We start from the raw sequence: 20,654 nt of genomic DNA on the forward strand, positions 1-20,654 counted from the left end.
AGTGTTATACTGGGAAAGTGAGGAGGAGCAGCGTGTTATACTGGGAAAGTGAGGAGGAGCAGCGTGTTATAAAGTGTGAGGAGGAGCAGCGTGTCATACTGGGAAAGTGAGGAGGAGGAGCAGAGTGTTATACTGGGAAAGGAGCAGCGTGTTATACTGGGAAAGTGAGGAGGAGGAGCAGAGTGTTATACTGGGAAAGGAGCAGCGTGTTATACTGGGAAAGTGAGGAGGAGCAGCGTGTTATACTGGGAAAGGAGGAGCAGCGTGTCATACTGGGAAAGTGAGGAGGAGCAGCGTGTCATACTGGGAAAGTGAGGAGGAGGAGCAGTGTGTTATACTGGGAAAGTGAGGAGGAGCAGCGTGTCATACTGGGAAAGTGAGGAGGAGCAGCGTGTCATACTGGGAAAGTGAGGAGGAGCAGCGTGTTATACTGGGAAAGTGAGGAGGAGCAGTGTGTCATACTGGGAAAGTGAGGAGGAGGAGCAGCGTGTTATACTGGGAAAGTGAGGAGGAGCAGTGTGTCATACTGGGAAAGTGAGGAGGAAAACAACACCTCCTCTCTAAATGGAACACCGCGGCTGCCGCCTAGAGAGGCAGAACGCTTGGCGGTGAACTGCCGACTGCAGAAATGTGGAAGTTCCACATCAACAAGTTTCCACATCTGACACTGAAACCCATGAACTCAGTGCACAGGTGTGCTGCGTGTGGGACAGGTAGAGCTGAACTCCTCCAGGTGGGACCCCTCAGGGGGGAAAAGGACGTGGAATGAAGGACAAATGATCCTTTTTCACATTTGCAGCAGCGAGCTGTCAATCAGGCCCATTCTCTCCCCCAGGAATAATTTGACCCCCTAAAATATTTAGAGCTAATTCATTTTAAATGTCCCTAAAATGTTGTGAAACGCCTCTAAAATCCTTGTAATGATCAGATGTCCTGTAATGATCAGATGTCCTGTAATGATCAGATGTCCTGTAATGATCAGATGTCCTGTAATGGTCAGATGTCCTGTAATGGTCAGATGTCCTGTAATGATCAGATGTCCTGTAATGGTCAGGTGTCCTGTAATGGTCAGATGTCCTGTAATGGTCTCTCCTGTGTTCCTCTCCTGCAGAGTGTCAGCTCTGTGCAGCAGCAGCTGTTAGCCTGAAGCTGCTGAACATCAGCATCACAGCCTGTCTCTCTCTCAGAGAGTCAGACAGGAAAATCCTCTCAGCCATGACGCTCTCCTCATCTGGACTCGCTGTTCAAGGGGATCCTCAGTGATTGGGCAGGCCACGGTTTGGCAAACAGCTGATTGGCCAGGGGGCGGAGCTTTATGTAGGATTCAGGACAGGACAGGTTTCCTGTCCCGATCAGAGGTGAACCAGCTTTGTGATACAGAAAATCCGGAGTGGAGCCTGAAGGCATCTCGCTAACACCTTAATCCGCTTCCTGATACAGGCCTCTGGTGGTTTTGAAATTTAAGAAAATATCTGAATTACTTTGATAAAGGTTACATTTATTCTCATTACATTTAATTGTATTTAATATTTGACATTCTAAAAAGCTTTTAAACAAAAAATGATGACCTCCACAACTCTTCATCCACATAATAGTGTTTAATTTTCATAATAAAGGCTACATAATTTTATTTTTTTATAAAGAGCATAAACATATAAAACATGAACAGACGATTAGTGTTCTGGAGCAAAAATAAACGAAGATGAAATTTAAATGGAAGGAAATGACATTTGAGGAAAAATTCAACACAAAAAAGACAAAATAATAATAATAACAATAACAACATCTTACAAAGTATTTACAATTACAGTCAGTAGGAGGCGCTGTGGGCGTCGGAAAATGAGCAGAGAATTTAGGCTCCACCTCTCAGAGTGTCGACCAATCACGTTCTGCTTTTCCTATTTCAGATTTCAGGTTTTTTTTTTTTTTTTTTTTTTAAGTTTGTCAGTTTCATGCGTTTGGATTTGTTGGTTTAACTGGTTCAAGAGCTGAACAGCTGGTGTTTATGTAACCATTCTGTAAACCATTAATGAGGTTTTACTGCCACGAAAAATTAATTTGTAATAATTCTTTAAAAAAAATTGTTTGATGTCGTGAGAAAACCTGTGATTGGTCGAGACACACTTCCTGGAGAACAGCCACAAACAAACAAACAAACAAAACAAAAACAGGAAAAGGAAGGACAGGGCGATGGGCTGACTCGGCTGAATGATTGACAGGCGCTAAAATTAGGGGGAAAAAAATCACAATGTTTTTATTAAACGAGTGAAGGCACAATGACTGTGATTTTTTTTTTTAAAAAAGGAAACCAAACATAAACAAAGCGCTGTACAAAATACACAATGATAATAATAATGACAATAATAACAATAACAAAAATCCAGATTGCTGATATTTTTGTTTTACCTGGCAACAGCTGCAGAGAGCGCTCTGATTGGTCCTGACAGCTGAAGCGTTTTGTCAGTTTTTGTGTTAAAAAAGGAAACAGGAAGAGACAAAATGCCCCCCCCCACCCCCCCACCCCCCGCCCCAGCAGCTGATTTCAGCGTTTTGGCGTCTGACTAAACGAGAACATGCTAAACCTTTAGCATTGCTATCACCTGCTGGCCACGCCCACTTCCTGTCAGTAGTGAAAGTGCTTTGAAAACTTCATAGTGGCTGTGTCTGAAACCCCTCCCTAACCACTTTATAGAGATCAGGCCATTCTGTAGGGGCGTCTGAATGGTTACTGATTATTGATGTTCACTATATAGTCCACTGGATGTTTCCCACAATGCACCGCCAAATGTAGTGGACATCTGATGGTCACTAACCAGGCAATATATCCCATCATGCATTGCGGAACGGCGCCGAACAACGAGCGAAGTCGTGTCTGAAACGGTCCACTATTGAGTCACTACACTGACCTCCCTATGGGGGGGGGTGGGGGGGGGGGGGGGGGGGCACAGCCACAGTCTTTTTGCTGTTAGATGCTAATTTCATTCAAACATGCTAAAACATGCTAACCATGCTAACCACTGAGGGCCCACGGCACTTCCTGTGTTCCCAGGCGGTGCTCAGGTAGCTCAGGTATTCCACCTCATTCTTTGGCAAGCTGCTCATGAGCAAGGCAGCGTTGAACTCCAACACTTCTGAGCAATCAGACCTTTTTGCTAAAGCACAAAACTCATCTGCAGGTTTGATTGGCTGAAAAGCTGCACCTGCCTCTCACCTGAGCTCAGGTGAGGAGTGGAACCTCTGAGACGTCTGCAGCTGCTCCTGTCGCCGTTAGCATGTAGCACGAGCAGCTAGCAGGAGTGGCTTTACTTTAGTGGGATTTTATGAAGCGGTGTTAGCACCTTTTAGCGTTTCTGCAGCTCAGCATTTCAAAATGCTGTTTTAGTGTGAAACCTAGCGCTGTTAGCACGTTCAGGCTTAACGTTTAGTTCAATCATATTTTAGCATGAAATTAGCATAGACAAAAATCCACTCCCCTCTATTAGCATCATTAGCACTAGCTAGCCACGCCCACTTCTGTTTCAAATTATTCTCTGAGGACTAAACTCCTTAAACTCGTTTAGTGTGTAATTACTCTCAAGCTAATTATGAACACGTGCATATTCAATGCTAAAGTCAATAATGCTAATTTCTTAACACTGTTACTTCCTACAAACAACACCTACTTCCTGTTTATGAAATTAAAAGAAACAGTCCAACTTCCTGTCTGACACGTCTGCCTTCAAAATAAAAGCATTTTAGCATCTTTCCCACTGCTTTAAGAGAATGTTTTCACCTTGTTGCTAATTTGAAAACCAAGGATGCTACACATGCTAGCATCTGTTGTTAGCAACAACCAGCCAAGCTAACAATAAACCAGGAAGTCCAAAAACAGACGTCAAATTGAAAAACTAAGTTCTTTAACTGTTAGTGTCCTTTAGCATGCTGTTAGCATGTTAGCATTCTTTGGTATTGGTAGCACCAGGAAACTGCCTACATCCGGTTGAGGCAAGGCAAAAGTGGTATAACTTTCTGTTTGAGACTTGCACTTCAAAATAAAATATAAAAAAATAACAGTAAAACATGTTTTTGGCACATTTGACTTTTTTTTTTTTTTTTTTTAGCATGTTTCAGCATTTTAGCATGTTATTAGCATTTATCCAAACAACACGTTAGCACCTTGTGACCCCGCCGACACTTTAGCTCTGCGGCTGCGGGTTTTCAGGCTTTTTGGCTTTTTGTTGTGTTTGTCTTGTAAAGGTTAGCGCTCAGATGTTAAAGTAGCAAGCCAAGTACATGCTACTTTAGCATCAGGAAAAAACATATATATTGTCATATATTTTGTATTTGTATTTTTGTATTTGTATTTTAGATGCTAAAAAAGCATGCTACATCCACGCTAATCTCTCAGTGTCATGACAACCTGGTAGCCACGCCCACTTCCTGCCAGAGTCAGCGCTGAAATGAGGGAAAAGTTTTTTTGTTCACTGGTGGGCTAATTTTGTTTTTTGCACGTTTTTATGTTTGTAGTGTTAGCTAGCATGTACATGCTACATACATGCTAACCCTCACATGGCTCACACCTGCTGGCCACACCCACTTCCTGCCAAAAACAAAGCTAAAGACATGCTGGGGCTACGTTTTAGCATGTTAGCATCCAAACACACATTAAATCTACCAGCTAACCTCTTGACATCAATCGCACGGCTCGCCGCCGTGCCGCCGCAAAACAAAAAACACAAACAAACAAACAAACAAACAAACAAACAAAAAAAAAAAAACAGCCAACAGTGGAGAAAAAATGAACAGAGTTTTGTAGCATTTGTGTCTTTTACCATGTGCATGGTACAGTAGATACATTCTAACCTTGTAGCATTGATCACGCCCACTGGCCACGCCCACTCACACATGCTGGCCACGCCCTCTCTCTCAAAATTGTCACTGAATAATGAAAAAAATGTTTTTAAAAAAGTGCTTGTAATATCTTAAACATGTTTACAGTCGTTCTTAGCATGTTTGTAGTGTCTGTTAGCTTCTCACATCATTCACACCTGCTGGCCACGCCCACTTCTGCTCACAAGAGGAAAGCTCTTTTAGCATTTTTATGCCAGCTTTAGCATGTTGTTAACATTTTAATATAAACATAACACAGATGACTGCTGACCACGCCCACTTCCTGCCAAACATCAAAGTAAGAAAAGAGAGAAAACACTAACGAGGTGTTTTTAGCAGAGTAGAGCATGTTTTTAGCATCTAAATGCACACGCTACATACATGGTAACGTCTTCACATCATTCACGCCTGCTGGCCACGCCCACTTCCTGTCAAAAATGGCACCAAAAACCACGAAATAAACAAACAAACAGAAAACCTGACCCTGACCAACAGTTTTGCATGTTTTCCTGCATGTTCTGGGTCGTTTGTCATGTGATTTAATGAGCGAATGACATGACCACTTCACATTGTTGACACCCACTGGCCACGCCCCCTTTTCCACCCAAAAGAAATCTCACTTCACCGATGATCTTTTTAGCATCTGTTAGCATCTAAATGCTACATACATGCCAACCTCTTCACATCAGAGCTGCTGGCCACGCCCACTTCGCCAGGCAAACAAAACAAAAAAACAAAAAGAAAAGAAAAGAAAAGAAAAGAAAACAAAACAAAACAACGGCATGTAACGTGTTTGATGATGTTCATGCCGGCTTTTGGCGTGTGTATAGCGTGTTTTTAGCATCTGTTAGCATTTAAATACAAACTAAACGGACATGGTAACCTCTTCACATCGCTGGCCACACCCACTTCCTGCTGGGGAAAAAAAAAAACAAAAAAAAAAAAACGGTCCAAAACAAAGTCTGCTGCCCCGCCCTACTTCTTCCTGATGGCGGCGAGCTCGCGCTGCAGCTCGGAGAACTTGGGCCGCTCCTCGGGGTTGTACTGCCAGCAGCGCTGCATCACCTTGTAAACGTCATCCGGGCAACGCTGCGGACACGACATCCGGTAACCTGCCGCCAGAACACACGAGGCGCACACGTTCATGACAAAAACCACACATAATTACAGAAAACACATCCACGAAAACATCAAAGCAAGATGTTTAACAGTTACTGTCCATATTAAATACATCATTCATTTTATTTTGAAAGGTCATATTTTGGTCATCTGTGCTTTGACAGTCCCGGTGCAGACGGACAGACGGACGGGCCAGCCCATGATTACATTTATTATTATTGTTATTATTGCATAACCAATGTGAAATACCTGATAGTTCAGAACCTGTGAACAGAAACGTGTGTTGGAAAAGAGAAAACTAAGAAACAGAAAGGAAGCAGAAGAGGGGGACGTTCTGGGCGGCTCACCTTTCTCCACCTGCTCTCGGGCCTGCTGATTGGTCATCCCGGGGTAAGGACACACCCCCAGGCTGAAGGTCTCCCACAGCAGGATGCCGTAGCTCCACACGTCGCTCTCCGAGCTGTAGCGCCCTGCCGACGACCAAACACACACCAGCTTTTCAAAATAAAATCCTTTTTCGTGACCAAGGAAGAAACGACAAAAGCAGCAGGAAGAGGTGAAGCTTCAATACTAGAACTAAATCATGTAGAGCGGGTGGCGACTGGCCAGTGGCTGCTGACCCACCCCTTTGCACAGAGCCACGCCCCCTTTATACTGAGACCCGCCCCCGTTGCACAGAGCCACGCCCCCTTTATACTGAGACCCGCCCCCGTTGCACAGAGCCACGCCCCCTTTATACTGAGACCCGCCCCCTTTGCACAGAGCCACGCCCCCTTTATACTGAGACCCGCCCCCTTTGCACAGAGCCACGCCCCCTTTATGCTGAGACCCGCCCCTTTGCACAAAGCCACGCCCCTTTGCAGAGGGGTCTGTGCTTTGGAGCCTCACTGGTCAATATCTTTGAAAAAAAGAACAGAAAGAAAAGAAAAAACAGAAGAAAGAAAGAGTAAACGGAGACATCGGCGTCTCAGCCAATCAGCTGTGTGTTGTCATGGTTACCGTAGTTGAGGGCCTCCGGCGCCGTCCACTTGATGGGGATCTGTTTGAGGCCTGATGACGAGTAAACGCCGTCGTCCTCCTGCCGGCTCATCCCGAAGTCGCTGATCTTCAGGACGCTGCCGTCGCCCACCAGGCAGTTCCTCGCCGCCAGATCCCTGCACACACACACACACACACACACACACACACACACACACACACACACATTAAACACAAAATAATAACAATAAAAAAACCATTATGCAATTGTCCGAGCAGCTCTGTGGTTATTATTCAGGCAGCGGCTTTTCAAAATAAACAGCAGGAAGTTGTGCAGCATCAGGTCCTTAAAAATGAAACACCAAAATAAAAGACAGTAAGTTGTGCAGGTGCCGGCGGTTCCTGCGTGGCGTGTCCAGGTGGCTCCAACAGGAGCAGAACACGAGGTGGCAGGGAGGAGGTGCACCTGCAGGCAGGTGAGCGTCACCTGTGGATGCAGTTCTTGCTCTCCAGGTACGTCATGCCGGCGGCGGCGTCAGCGGCGAATCGGATCAGCTGTTTGGTCTTCAGCTCGTCTTTCTTCTTCCTCAGGAACGACAGGAAGTCCCCGCCTACCAAACAGGAAGTGGGAAAAATAACTACATGATCAAGGTGATAGAAATTTGGGTCTAAACATAAAATTCATATAAAGAAAACATAAATAAAGTGACTGATTCAGTGAAAAAATGGAATAGGAAAACAAAAGAATATATAAGATAAACCATTCACAAATACAGAATTCTTATCGAATGGAAATAAAAAAATCAGTTTCATGTCAGAAAACCTATAAACTGATAATAATTTAATGATGAAACGTAACGATAAAACAGTAAAAGACACAACTAAAAAAAAAAAAAACAGAAATCATCCGTGTGACTCCGCCCCCTCCCAGCCGGGTCAGAGGAAGCCCCGCCCACCTGGCACCAGCTCCATGACGATGTAGATGGGCTGCCGCTGCGTACACACACCGATCAGCTTGACGATGTTGGGGTGGTCGTACTGCTTCAGGATCCTGCAGCCAATCAGAAACCTCGATACATTCAAACGTTTTTGCCAAAAAAATCTCATTCAATTAAAATCATGAAAAGACTTTCAGAGAGGTGAAGCAGCAAACTGAGAAAAACATGACACTAAAGGTATTTATCATTAGTTATATATTTCAATTTAAATTAGAAGAAAATGACCCAAAAAAAAAAAAATCACACAAATCAGACCAGGGAGTCAAATAAGACCTTTCACAATAAAAGCTGCTGTCTCTGGATGTTGATATGAAGCAGCGACAGTCGGCTGTTAGCCAGCTCACCACCGATTTAACTGTCTGACCCTGTTTTCCCTGCATGCTCCCTCTCATGGGGCGTGGCTAAGGGGGCGTGGCTAAGGGGCGTGGCCTCACCTGGCCTCAGACAGGAAGCGGATCTTGAGCTCTGGCGGTAAATCCTCCTTGCAGGTTTTGACGGCGACGGGCGTTTTGTCGCGCTGCAGCGTGCCCTTAAACACCTCGCCGAAGTTTCCCTGGCAACCACAGAGAGAGGGGCATGATGGGTAAGAACACACAAGAAGAACATTTTATTTTAAAATAAATTATTTGTTGGAAGTGGCACTCGCTCATGTTCGGAGCCCAGAGTGTAACCATGGTAACACAGCGGCATTGTGGGTAAGTAGTGCGCGCGCGCGCGCGTGTGTGTGTGTGTGTGTGTGTGTGTGTGTGTGTGTTTCTGTTGAGAAACAAGACAACAACAGGAAAAACACGGCAGCAAAAGCAGACAGGAAACAGGAAGTGATGTCACCTTGCCCAGCAGGTCTCCCAGCAGCACGTCCTCGTGGTTCAGGATCCACTTCTTATCCTTCAGTGTCACACACACACACACACACACACACACACACACACACACACACACACACACACACACAGGTGGGGTGAATGAAGCAGCCTGTTTATTTAAAATCAGACAGACCAACAAATAACAAATAATTGATTCTAAAGTTCCAACTGACTGAAAAAACATTAAATTATAAAATTAATATTAGAAAATTTAAATCTCACAAATAATTTAATTATAAACCATCAATTAATTACAGTATACGTCCATGAATTAAAACAAAAATTAATTTTAAAATAACAACAGTAATTTTAGTGAAGCAGGTTAATGACAGTAAACTGAGCCAGCCTGCAGGTGGCGCTGCGCTGCCGTTACCTTGACGACGGGGTTGAGCAGCACCACGGCCGACTTCTTGGTGATGACCTGCTTGGTGGAGAAGTGATGCTCGATGAGCTGAGGGATGCTGGGAAATCCTGTCCCCTCGAAGCGGTACTGATTCTGCAGAGCATCCAAATCCACAAGGAATCAAATGAGCAATAAAAACAATACAGACACATCTGTCTGTCTATCTATCTATCTATCTATCTATCTATCTATCTATCTATAGCTATATATAGAGATAGATAGATACAGATATATATATATATATATATATATATATATCTGTATCTATAGATATGTACATAAATATATACATACACACACATATATATACATATGTATATATACACATATGTAGAGAGAGAGGGAGAGAAACAGACAGAGAAAGAAAAACAAAAGAAAAAGAAACAACAAAAGTTGAAAAGAGGAAAAACCAAAAATTAAAAAACATTTAATAATGACTGCATCGTGGGATTAAATTCAACAAATCAAACAGATTCTGTGGGATTAAGACTGATGTACAGAACAGGAAGCAGAGGAGGAGCAGCAGGAGGTGGCGGGTGGACGTACGTCGGCGTACTGGATGATGAAGTGGCGTCTCTGCGAGTCGGAGAACACCGACAGGACGTACTCGCCCGGCTTGCCGTGGCTCTCTCGCACCAGGAAGTCGCCCTGTTGCCGTAGCAACTCCTGCGCCTCGGTGCGCGGGATGGCACCGTGGTACCACTCCTGCTCCGCCAGGGGGCGCTCCGACGTCGGGATCACGTCGAAGAACTGCTGCAAGAACAACGGGACATTTCTCATTCAGATTTTTTAAATTCTGTACATTAAATAAATGACATTCTTAAAACTGAATAAATATTTTTTAAACACAACTGAAGAAACAAAACCAAACTAAGTGGTTAAAACAATGCCAAAAAGGTAGAAATGTATAGAATAGAATAGAAATACTTTGACTTGCATACATTAAAAAGTCAAAGACTGAATGAATTGAAATATTTCTTAGTAAAAGTGCAGCGGATAAGAAGTGAGAGAGGAGAGTGAGAGGCGAACCGAGCTGGAGCCGCCCAGCATGGCCTTGGGCGAGCGGATCATCCCGGCCAGGGAGTGGCGCAGCGTGTCGAAGCGGGAGCTGCGCTCCTTCACCTTGTCCTGCGTGAGGGACGGTCCTCGTTAGTAAACATGTGCAGAATAATTGTGGAGAAAATGTAAATAAATGCTGAAGGTCATCTCAGCCCCGCCCCGTATGGTTGTTGCTATGGTTACCGTGGATCCGACGGAGCGGGCGTCGTCCTCGTACGGCAACGCCGGAGGCGGCTCCCGGCCCAGCGCCGCCGCGTCGGCCATCTTGGCGTCCAGCAAGGCCTTCTGGGAGGCGAGGCGCGCCTCGTTGCTGCGCAGGGATTGGACGGCGTGACGCAGCTCCAGCAGGGAGAGTTTCTGCCCCAGCAACAGCACGCAGCTGGCAGCCAATCACAGCAGAGGGCGGGGTTACTGATGCTATCATTCACAGTTACCTTGTAAACATGTGTAGTGCAGACGTTAAAGAGTGAAACATGTGACATCTGTTTTTCTAACGACTCATCACAAATATCATGTCAAAGTGCTGACTCGCTCTTCCTGCTGCTGTTCTGGCTCGACTCCGACATTTTGTTCTCCAGCTCCTCCACCAGCGTCTCTTTGGCCCGCAGGTTCTGCTGAGTCAGCGCCAGCTCCTCCCCCACCGCCGCCGCCCTGCCGGCCAATCACACGCGCCCAACAGCTCTTTAGACAGTCACTACAGAGGTCATGTTGCTAGGCTGTTTTCCTGGTTGCTAGGCTGTGTTTCATGGTTGCTAGGGTGCTTTTCATGGTTGTTAGGTTGTTTTTAGTGGTTGCTAAGGTGTTTCTAGGCGGTTCTAGCTATGGTGCTTGTAAGTGGTTGCTATTGTGTCCTATATAGTTGCTATAGTGACTGCTTCCGGTTGCTATGGTAACTATAGGTGGTGTCTATGGTGTTCGAGCTGGTTGCCATGGTGAATGTTGTGCAGGGTTTCTATTTGCTCACATGGCCTGCAGGCTGTCGGCTGTCAGATTATTCCAGACGATCTCATTGGCCGGCAGGTTCTCGGTGTCGTCCAATAGGGAGACGTCAAACTCCACGGCCGCTTCCGGAGCTTCAGACGAGCTAACAAATTATAAAAAAAGAAACATTAAACATTTAACAATTTTAATATTTTAAACAAAGAAAAACAATAAATACAAATAATAATGATAATAAATTTATGTAAAAGTGAGTTGGCATCACTTGTAATAATTAAACTTTTTTAAGTTAAATTATGTCCAAAAATGATCAAAATTATGAAGGTAAGATAACAATTAAAAACACACAAAAAAGCATTAAATAGTAGAATTTGAAACACTCCTGTACTGTTTTATCAAAAATGAATCAAAATCAAGTCATTTTATGTCAAAATGGACAAACAATAACATGTTTTGTTCGTACTTTCACTTGACAGATGAAGTCAATAAATCAATGAAAACAAATATTTAACAATATAAAAATACAATAAAAATTCAATAAAATAACAAAAACAGATCAAATAAACATTTAAATAAATAAATTCCAGCTGAAGTGTCAGCAGGCAGGTGATTGATCCTGACGGCTGATGGCTGATATTGATGTTTCTGACCGGTAAGCGTCGATGAAGCGCTCGTATTCGGCCAGCGGGTCGATCTGCTGGATCGCCGCGGCGATCTCCTCGTGCACCGCCACGATCTCCTCCGTCAGCAGGCTGGTGATGTCACTGTACTCCTCCAGGATGCACTTCCTGTGCCCGCCACAATAAAACCACACTTTCATCATGGAGAAGCCTCATAATAATCTTTTTGCCTCATAATAATCTTTTTGACACCAGCCTCGGTGTTTTCTGCTGTGTGACTCACAGGGCGAGCGTCATGTCCTCCTGCATGCGCTGCAGGGCGTCCAGCAGGCCGGGCGCCGCCCGCTGCCGCAGCTCGTCCTGCTGCAGGCGGCCGCCGCGCACCGCCAGCACGTACTGGTTGTGCAGGTTGTGCAGCTTCGCCGTCGCCTTGTCGTAGCGCTCGCGGGAACGCTCCGCCTCCCGCCCTGCCATTGGACCAGAACACAAACAACTGCTGTGATTGGAGGAGAGGTGCGAGAAAGTCAAAACTATTCCAAAAATCTCCGCACTCAGCACTTTCAAAAACTTTCCAAAAAGCTGACAGGTAGTGACTGGAAAATAATGGAAAAAAACAACCGGACAGAAACAAACTGGTCAATAAAACAGGACACATTCTATTTAAAACAGAGTCGACTGTCAGAACAGCCAGAAAAAATTATCAATACAATTAAACAGGGAGAGAAAAACTACAGAAAAAAATAAAAAAGCACTTGCAGCAAAAAACAGTTGCAATTTCAAAAACAACAGAAGAAAAACAAGAGCCCAGCTGCAGTGATGTGTGAAAATGAAAAGTCAAAGTGGGTCACAGTCAGTAACTCTGAAGAGCACAGCACGTTATCAAACAGTAGAAGAAGAGCGGCTGACCTTTGGCCAGCGCCTCGCGGTATTTGTCCTTGGCGGCGGTGGCGTCGCGGCTCAGCTGCCGGTACGTCGCCTTCAGCTTGTCCAGGTCGCTCCTGGTTACCTAGCAACGCACAGGACACAAGCTGGACTACAAAAACTACAAACTACAAAATAAAAGCTTCCAGAACATCTCCTGTGGCCTGTACACAAAGTTTCCACAAAGCTGCTAAATACAGAGAAACCTTCAGAAACCTCCCAAAACCTTCCAGGTGTGTCACCATCTCAAAGCACAGCTCTTAAACTGCACATTCAGGTGGACTCGGTTTCCCATGGTACCTTGTGGTGCTGGCTCTCCAGCTGCTGGTGGAGGTTCTGGTAGCTCTTCTTCACCTGCTGCTTGTCGCGGATCAGCGCCGCCAGCCGGTGCAGCGGGCCGCAGTTCAGCTCGTCGGCATGGGAACGCATCACGTGACCCAGCTGCTCCGTCTGACGCACCACCTGCGCCCACGACTGCAACCGCACAACAGCACACCTGTAACACCTGTTCACTTACTGGTTATATTTGAAATGACTCGGGTTATATTTGAAATGACTCTCTGGTTATATTTGAAATGACACTGGTTATATTTGAAATGACTCTGTGGTTATATTTGAAATGACACTCTGGTTATATTTGAAATGACTCTCTGGTTATATTTGAAATGACTCGGGTTATATTTGAAATGACTCGGGTTATATTTGAAATGACACTGGTTATATTTGAAATGACTCTCTGGTTATATTTGAAATGACTCTGTGGTTATATTTGAAATGACTCTGTGGTTATATTTGAAATGACTCTGTGGTTATATTTGAAATGACTCTGTGGTTATATTTGAAATGACTCTGTGGTTATATTTGAAATGACTCTGGTTATATTTGAAATGACTCTCTGGTGATATTTGAAATGACACTGGTTATATTTGAAATGACTCTCTGGTTATATTTGAAATGACACTGGTTATATTTGAAATGACTCTGGTTATATTTGAAATGACTCTGTGGTTATATTTGAAATGACTCTGGTTATATTTGAAATGACTCTCTGGTTATATTTGAAATGACACTGGTTATATTTGAAATGACTCTCTGGTTATATTTGAAATGACACTCTGGTTATATTTGAAATGACACTCTGGTTATATTTGAAATGACTCTGTGGTTATATTTGAAATGACTCTGTGGTTATATTTGAAATGACTCTGGTTATATTTTAAATGACTGGTTATATTTGAAATGACTCTGTGGTTATATTTGAAATGACTCGGGTTATATTTGAAATGACTCGGGTTATATTTGAAATGACTCTGGCTATATTTGAAATGACTCTGGTTATATTTGAAATGACTCTGTGGTTATATTTGAAATGACTCTGTGGTTATATTTGAAATGACTCTGGTTATATTTGAAATGACTCTGTGGTTATATTTGAAATGACTCTGTGGTTATATTTGAAATGACTCTGGTTATATTTGAAATGACACTGGTGATGTGAAATACTTGGCGTCAGCACGTCAGGTAAACAGAAACACCTTGTTTGTGTTTGAAGAATGAAAAAGTCTGAATGAATCATTCTTTAGCTTCCTCATCAAGTTTTGGTCATTTTCTGAAAATGTTTTGGAAATGTTTGGTAACTGATGTAAGGCTCTGGTTGTTAGTCGGTGTGTGTGTGTGTGTGTGTGTGTGTGTGGCACCTTGCTGACGGTGCTGACGTAGTCGGCGGTGTCGGGCCGCTCGCTCTGCTGGCTCAGGCTCAGCAGCAGGGCGGCGTACTCCTTATCGCTCTTCACCCGCAGAGTCATGAAGCGCTTCACCGTCTCCAGCAGCTGCAACACACACACACACACACACACACACACACACACACAGAGTAAACACACATACACACACACATACACTCTCACTCAGTAAACACATGGACAATAAACACACACACACACAAAAACTTGCACACAATAAACAGCTACTAACTTTCAAACACAAAATAAAAAATAGAAACACAGACACAGGAGGCATAACATAATAATAAAAAAAAACAACCAGTACTCTGGTAACTTTTATTAAACCATATATTTTAAAAAATTATGTACCATAAACTAAAAAGAAAAACATTAGAAAAACATAAAAAAATATAATAATGGAACAACAAAAATAATATCATCATAATAAATAATGAATTAAAATAAATGAATGTAATAAAATGAATATTTAGGCAAAATCAGAAATAGAAAATGATTTCAGATGTTTTTGTGTGAATTCTACCTTTAATTCCCAGTCCTGCAGCTTGAGCAGTCCCTCGTGGGAATTCCGCAAATCCCGACCAAATCCCATCCTGGATCTCTCTCTCTCTCTATCTCTCTCTCACACACACACATACACACACACACTACACACACTCTCTCTCTCTAACGGCGAGGGCGAGCAGGGAACGGCTGCATGGTCTGCTGACGAAACAGAAAAATTTAACATGGAATTAATCTTTACTCTCTGCACCGTCCCATCATACTCACACACTCCGTCACTCTGATCAGCTGTCTCTTATTTGGCCCAAGAACCAGATGCACCGTCATCACCATCATCATCACCATCACCATGATCACCATGATCACCATCATCACCATCACCATCATCACCATCATCACCATCATCACCATCACCATCATCATCACCATCATCATGATCACCATCATCACCATGATCATGATCACCATGATCATGATCACCATCATCACCATCATCATCACCATCATCATGATCACCATCATCACCATCATCATCATCACCATCATCATCATCACCATCACCATCATCATGATCACCATCATCACCATCATCATGATCACCATCATCACCATCATCATGATCACCATCATCATCACCATCATCATCACCACCATCATCATGATCACCATCATCATCATCATCACCATCACCATCATCATGATCACCATCATCATCACCATCACCATCATCATGATCACCATCATCACCATCATCATCATCACCATCACCATCATCATGATCACCATCATCACCATCACCATCATCATGATCACCATCATCACCATCACCATCATCACCATCATCATGATCACCATCATCACCATCATCATCATCATCATCACCATCATCATGATCATCATCACCATCACCATCATCATAATCACCATCATCATGATCACCATCATCATCATCATCATCACCATCATCACCATCATCATCATCATCATCACCATCATCACCATCACCATCATCATGATCATCATCATCACCATCACCATGATCATGATCATCATCACCATCACCATCATCACCATCATCATCACCATCATCATCATCATCATCACCATCAGGCGTGGGCGGGGTTAACCGGGTACCTGACTATCCGAGGGGAGACTTTGCAACTCGGTTACAAATTACAACTCGGTTATCCTCGGCACACAAACGTGCCCAGGATCAAACTACATAATCATGTCATGGTTCGGGTATTCTTGATGTTAAACATTTTTGGATCAAACAATATGGTTTTTCGTTTTGTAAAAGCATATTTTTATCAAGCCTCGAACTTTTCAAGCCTATGGAGTTGGCCCTGCCTACAGGCTAGAGCTAAAGGAGGGAGAGGCTATCGCATCTGTTAGAAAACAATCTGAAACGTTAACGTTATTGTTCAGTGATTCTCAAATTTCAAATTTAAGAACAACTCTTGTAATATAATTGGATTCCAGTCGTAAGAAAACGACGACAATAAAAGAGGGCACTCCCGTATTGCTTTGACTGTCGAGGCGAGCTGCACACAAGAAACAGCAAACAGAAGTGGACAAAGAGTTGCATCGGACGGGTAAATTTAGTCTAGACTGTAATGCTGGTTGATGCATTTTGGGATAATCGTGTCTGTGAAACAACCACACTTTAACAAATGCCCCTTTTCCACTAGTGCCTACTCGGCTTGACTCGGCTCGACTCAGCTCGACTCGGTTTGGGTGGTTTTCCATTATAACTGAGTCCCACCTCGCCGTGGGTGGAGTCGTCATAGCAAGGCGGCGCACCGTCCAGCTTGCCGGTTTGCTTGCCATTTTCCGACTTTGTCAACTTCAGTGATGATCAATGCGCACGCTCGCTGTGGCCTTTGTTTTTTTTTTTGTTTTTTTTAAATGCCGGGTTTGGTTTTAGTGCAGGAGTCGCTCTCATGGGTCATCGCTCCCCGTCCAATCAGTAGCCTGCACGGTGTTTACGACACATTTCGGCTTGACTCAGCTCGCTTGGAACCCCGGCCGAGTGGGTACTGAAATAGTATCTGCTACCAGGTACCAACACCTGATGGAAAAGCTCTCAAACCGAGTCGAGTCGAGTCGAGCCGAGTCAAGTAGGTGCTCGTGGAAAAGGGCTAAAACAGAGCTCATTTAACCCGCTGCCTTGCACATGGATTTATGCTATTCCCAGTGCGATGTAACGTTAGCTAACTAAGAGACGCAACGTCACACTCACATTTACGCATAATAAATAAGCATTTATACATGTTCATTTTATTTACTCGAACATGGATAAAACATGAAAGCAGTCTACCACCAAGATAACGATGACTGTGAAAAAAGTTTTCTCCTCGATTAAACAGGGGTATATTGATGCGCTGTATATGAACGATTTTATGTGTCCCCTTTTAACCTAATTACTCGAATTACTCGGGTACTCGAGTAGGCCCAGGCTAGGTTACTCGGTTATAAAATTAATCGAAATGCACATCCCTAATCACCATCATCATCACCATCATCATTACCCTCCTCCTCCAGTCTGACTCTTGGAGTTCGGTTTGAAAGCTGTAGTATAAAAATAAAAGCTGCATGTTTTGCATGAGCTCAGGTGAAGCTCAGGTGAACAGGTTGATCAGTAGGCCCGCCCCCTGAGAGACAATCAGTTGAATCAGCCGTCAGATGCGTCCAGGTCAAGCCGTGCCTACCTTAAATTCAACCCTGACCTTACCTTTACCTCTATGCTAACCACAAAGCTAAAATTACCACCCAACACAAGACACATTCTATTGCCATCCTAGGAAAAAAATGTGCCGAGGTGCTACAGAAGCCCCACTGCCCAAAATCAACATGAAAACACACCTGCTGTACCACACAGCTGATAACAACCTAACAACAACAACAAGCTAACCCAACAACAAAACAACAACAATCTAACACAACAACCTGACAACAGAACAACCTAACAAAACAACAATCTAACACAACAACCTAACAACAGAACAACAATCTAACACAACAACCTTACACCCAACAACCTAACAACAAAACAACCTAACCCAACAACAGAACAACAATCTAACACAACAACCTTACACACAACAACCTAATAAAACAACAATCTAACACAACAACCTTACATACAACCTAACAATAGAACAACCTAACCCAACAACAGAACAACAACAATCTAACACAACAACCTTACACACAACCTAACAGAACAACAATCTAACACAACAACCTTACACACAACCTAACAGAACAACAATCTAACACAACAACCTTACACACAACCTAACAGAACAACAGAACAACAATCTAACACAATAACCTTACATACCAACAACCTAACAACAACAGAACAACCTAACCCAACAACAGAGGCCTGTCCCTACTGACCAATCAGCTCTCTTGGAAAATGGCCTGCCCATTGGATGAGAGAGTGTGAAGAAGTGAAGCCTCACATGCAGTACTACATGTACATGTACATGTTGTACAACATGTACATGTACATATGCTGCATGTGTAAGATATAATCAGCACACTGACCACTTTGAAGTATGTATTTGCTCCACTGGGGCAGCATCTGAAATACTGGTCGTACGCAGTAAACTCCGCCCTTTTTATGTGAGCGTGCACAGATCTAGACTGGAAAAGCCTGGGTTCAGTTAGCGAGGTGAAGCTTTATGGGACTGAACATCAGGAGTGTGGATGTCTGGTTAAGTGAAGCCAGAAAACTGAGAGAAAGCCCGGGGATGTTAATCCAGCTGCATGGGACAGGGCCCAGAATAACAACAATCTAACACAACAACCTAACAACAGAACAACAACAATCTAACACAACAACAACCCAACAACAGAATAACAAACAACCTAACAACAGAACAACAACAACCTAACAACAGAACAACAACAATCTAACCCAACAACAACCTAACAACAGAACAACAACAATCAAACACAACAACAACCTAACAACAGTACAACAACAATCTAACACAACAACAACCTAACAACAGAACAACAATCTAACCCAACAACAACCTAACAACAGAACAACAACAATCTAACACAACAACCCAACAACAGAATAACAACAACCTAACAACAGAACAACAACAACCTAACAACAGAACAACAACAATCTAACACAACAACAACCTAACAACAGAACAACAACAATCTAACCCAACAGCCTGACCAAGCCAGCAGCTAGAGGCTGGAGAGGTGCTGACAACATGAAGGCAATTCCACACCCCAGCTCCCCCTGCAGCTCCTCCTGGGGCTCCTCCTGGGGCTCCTCCTGCAGCCCCCCCCCCGGGACACAAACAGGAGAACAGCATGTTTCACAGTTTGGGAGAACATGGCAGCTTCCTGTCTGGTGAGTCAACGTGCTGGCAGAGGAGAGTGGATCTGCTTCTCTACAACATCTGTCCCCCAAACTGACACCAACACTAATGTTTTAATGCTGCACCTCACAGGGTCCAGTCCGGGTCCCGGTCCGGGTCAGGCTGACAGGCTGACGGGTCAGGGTGACGGGCTGACGGGCGGGCGGCTTCAGGGCGGTGTGGAGGAACCCGGCTCTCAGACAGGATGCTAACAGACAGGATGCTAACAGTCAGGATGCTAACAGACAGGATGCTAACAGTCAGGATGCTAACAGTCAGGATGCTAACAGACAGGATGCTAACTTTGTGACAGAGCGGGTGAGTTTATTAAAACCCACTGAAAACAGGGCTAACAGCTGCTAGGCTAACATTAGCATTGCTCTGTGCTGACAGTAACAGAGGGCGGTCTGACTGAAGCCCTTCCTCAGACCAAAACCCATTGAAAACACGGCTAACAGCTAACAGGCTAATGCCTCCAGCTCATTTCCATTTAAACGAACAGGAAAACAAGCTAGCATGCTAACAGGCTAACTGTACCAGCTCCCCTCCATTTAAACTAGCAGGAGCACAAATCTATATGCTAACAGGCTAACTGTTAGCCCCTTCCCATTGAAAACAGCAGCGCCTGGCCGGCGGAGCGGCACTTTTCTCCTGTTTCGGGACTATTTCTTGTGTTTCCTCCGCGGCTCGTGCAGCGGGCAGGAAGCGGAGGAGGCGAACAACAGCAGCGCGAGCACTTTGTTTCCACACGGCCGCGCGCGCCGCCCGGCGCCGCCGAGCCGCGCCGGATGCGGGATCAGCGCGTGCGGGACTCACCTTGCGGCGCGTGCGGGGCTTCTGGTTCTTCTTCTGCGGCTGCGGCTCGTCCTCACGGCGTCCGGCTCACGAGCTAAAGCGGCTAGCGGCTAAGCGGGAGGAGCTTCCGGCGGAAACCGGAAGTTGGGAGGGAGAAGAGACGCCAGCAAAGACAGGCTCCTCCCCCTGGAACATTACTCCTGCCGTTTGTTTATTTTCTTCATCATCATCCCCATCATCATCATCATCATCATCACCATCATCATCATCATCATCACCATCACCATCATCAGTGCCGGTGGCGTGTTGTTGTTATTTCCTGTTTGAAGATGCTCTGTTGAAGCAGGACTGAGTTGCTGATAAGAAAATAAAAAGGTTGAAAATAAATATAAATACTTTTGTATGAAAATGTCCTGGCGAAGGAAATGATAATGTTATTTGTAAAGCAGG

At 44.3% G+C, this 20,654-nt stretch overlaps 1 protein-coding gene across 5 annotated transcripts; it reads right to left on the bottom strand.

Annotated features, from left to right (window-relative positions):
• Positions 1–4,079: 4,079 nt before the first annotated feature.
• On the bottom strand, positions 4,080–20,314 carry fer (fer (fps/fes related) tyrosine kinase). Of its 5 annotated transcripts, XM_030064939.1 has the most exons (21): positions 20,226–20,314; positions 19,496–19,617; positions 15,035–15,213; positions 14,467–14,598; positions 13,070–13,243; positions 12,755–12,854; positions 12,132–12,315; positions 11,879–12,016; positions 11,254–11,373; positions 10,818–10,940; positions 10,473–10,668; positions 10,260–10,358; positions 9,777–9,983; positions 9,201–9,323; positions 8,793–8,849; positions 8,399–8,517; positions 7,923–8,017; positions 7,454–7,577; positions 6,988–7,142; positions 6,336–6,458; positions 4,080–5,981 (listed from the first exon to the last, which is right to left on the bottom strand). In XM_030064939.1, exons 3-21 carry the CDS (start codon positions 15,101–15,103, stop codon positions 5,845–5,847), a joined length of 2,475 nt encoding a protein of 824 aa, XP_029920799.1. In that variant the 5' UTR covers positions 15,104–15,213; positions 19,496–19,617; positions 20,226–20,314; the 3' UTR covers positions 4,080–5,844. The 5 variants fall into 5 exon arrangements, with proteins under 5 accessions (XP_029920799.1, XP_029920801.1, XP_029920797.1 ...); XM_030064941.1 differs by lacking the exon at positions 19,496–19,617 and having other exon boundaries at positions 9,777–9,980; positions 20,226–20,291; XM_030064937.1 differs by lacking the exon at positions 19,496–19,617 and having other exon boundaries at positions 20,226–20,291.
• Between the last annotated feature and the right edge of the window lie 340 nt (positions 20,315–20,654).

The sequence above is a fragment of the Myripristis murdjan genome, chromosome 12 (genome assembly GCF_902150065.1).
Source record: "Myripristis murdjan chromosome 12, fMyrMur1.1, whole genome shotgun sequence".
Taxonomy (NCBI): domain Eukaryota; kingdom Metazoa; phylum Chordata; class Actinopteri; order Holocentriformes; family Holocentridae; genus Myripristis; species Myripristis murdjan.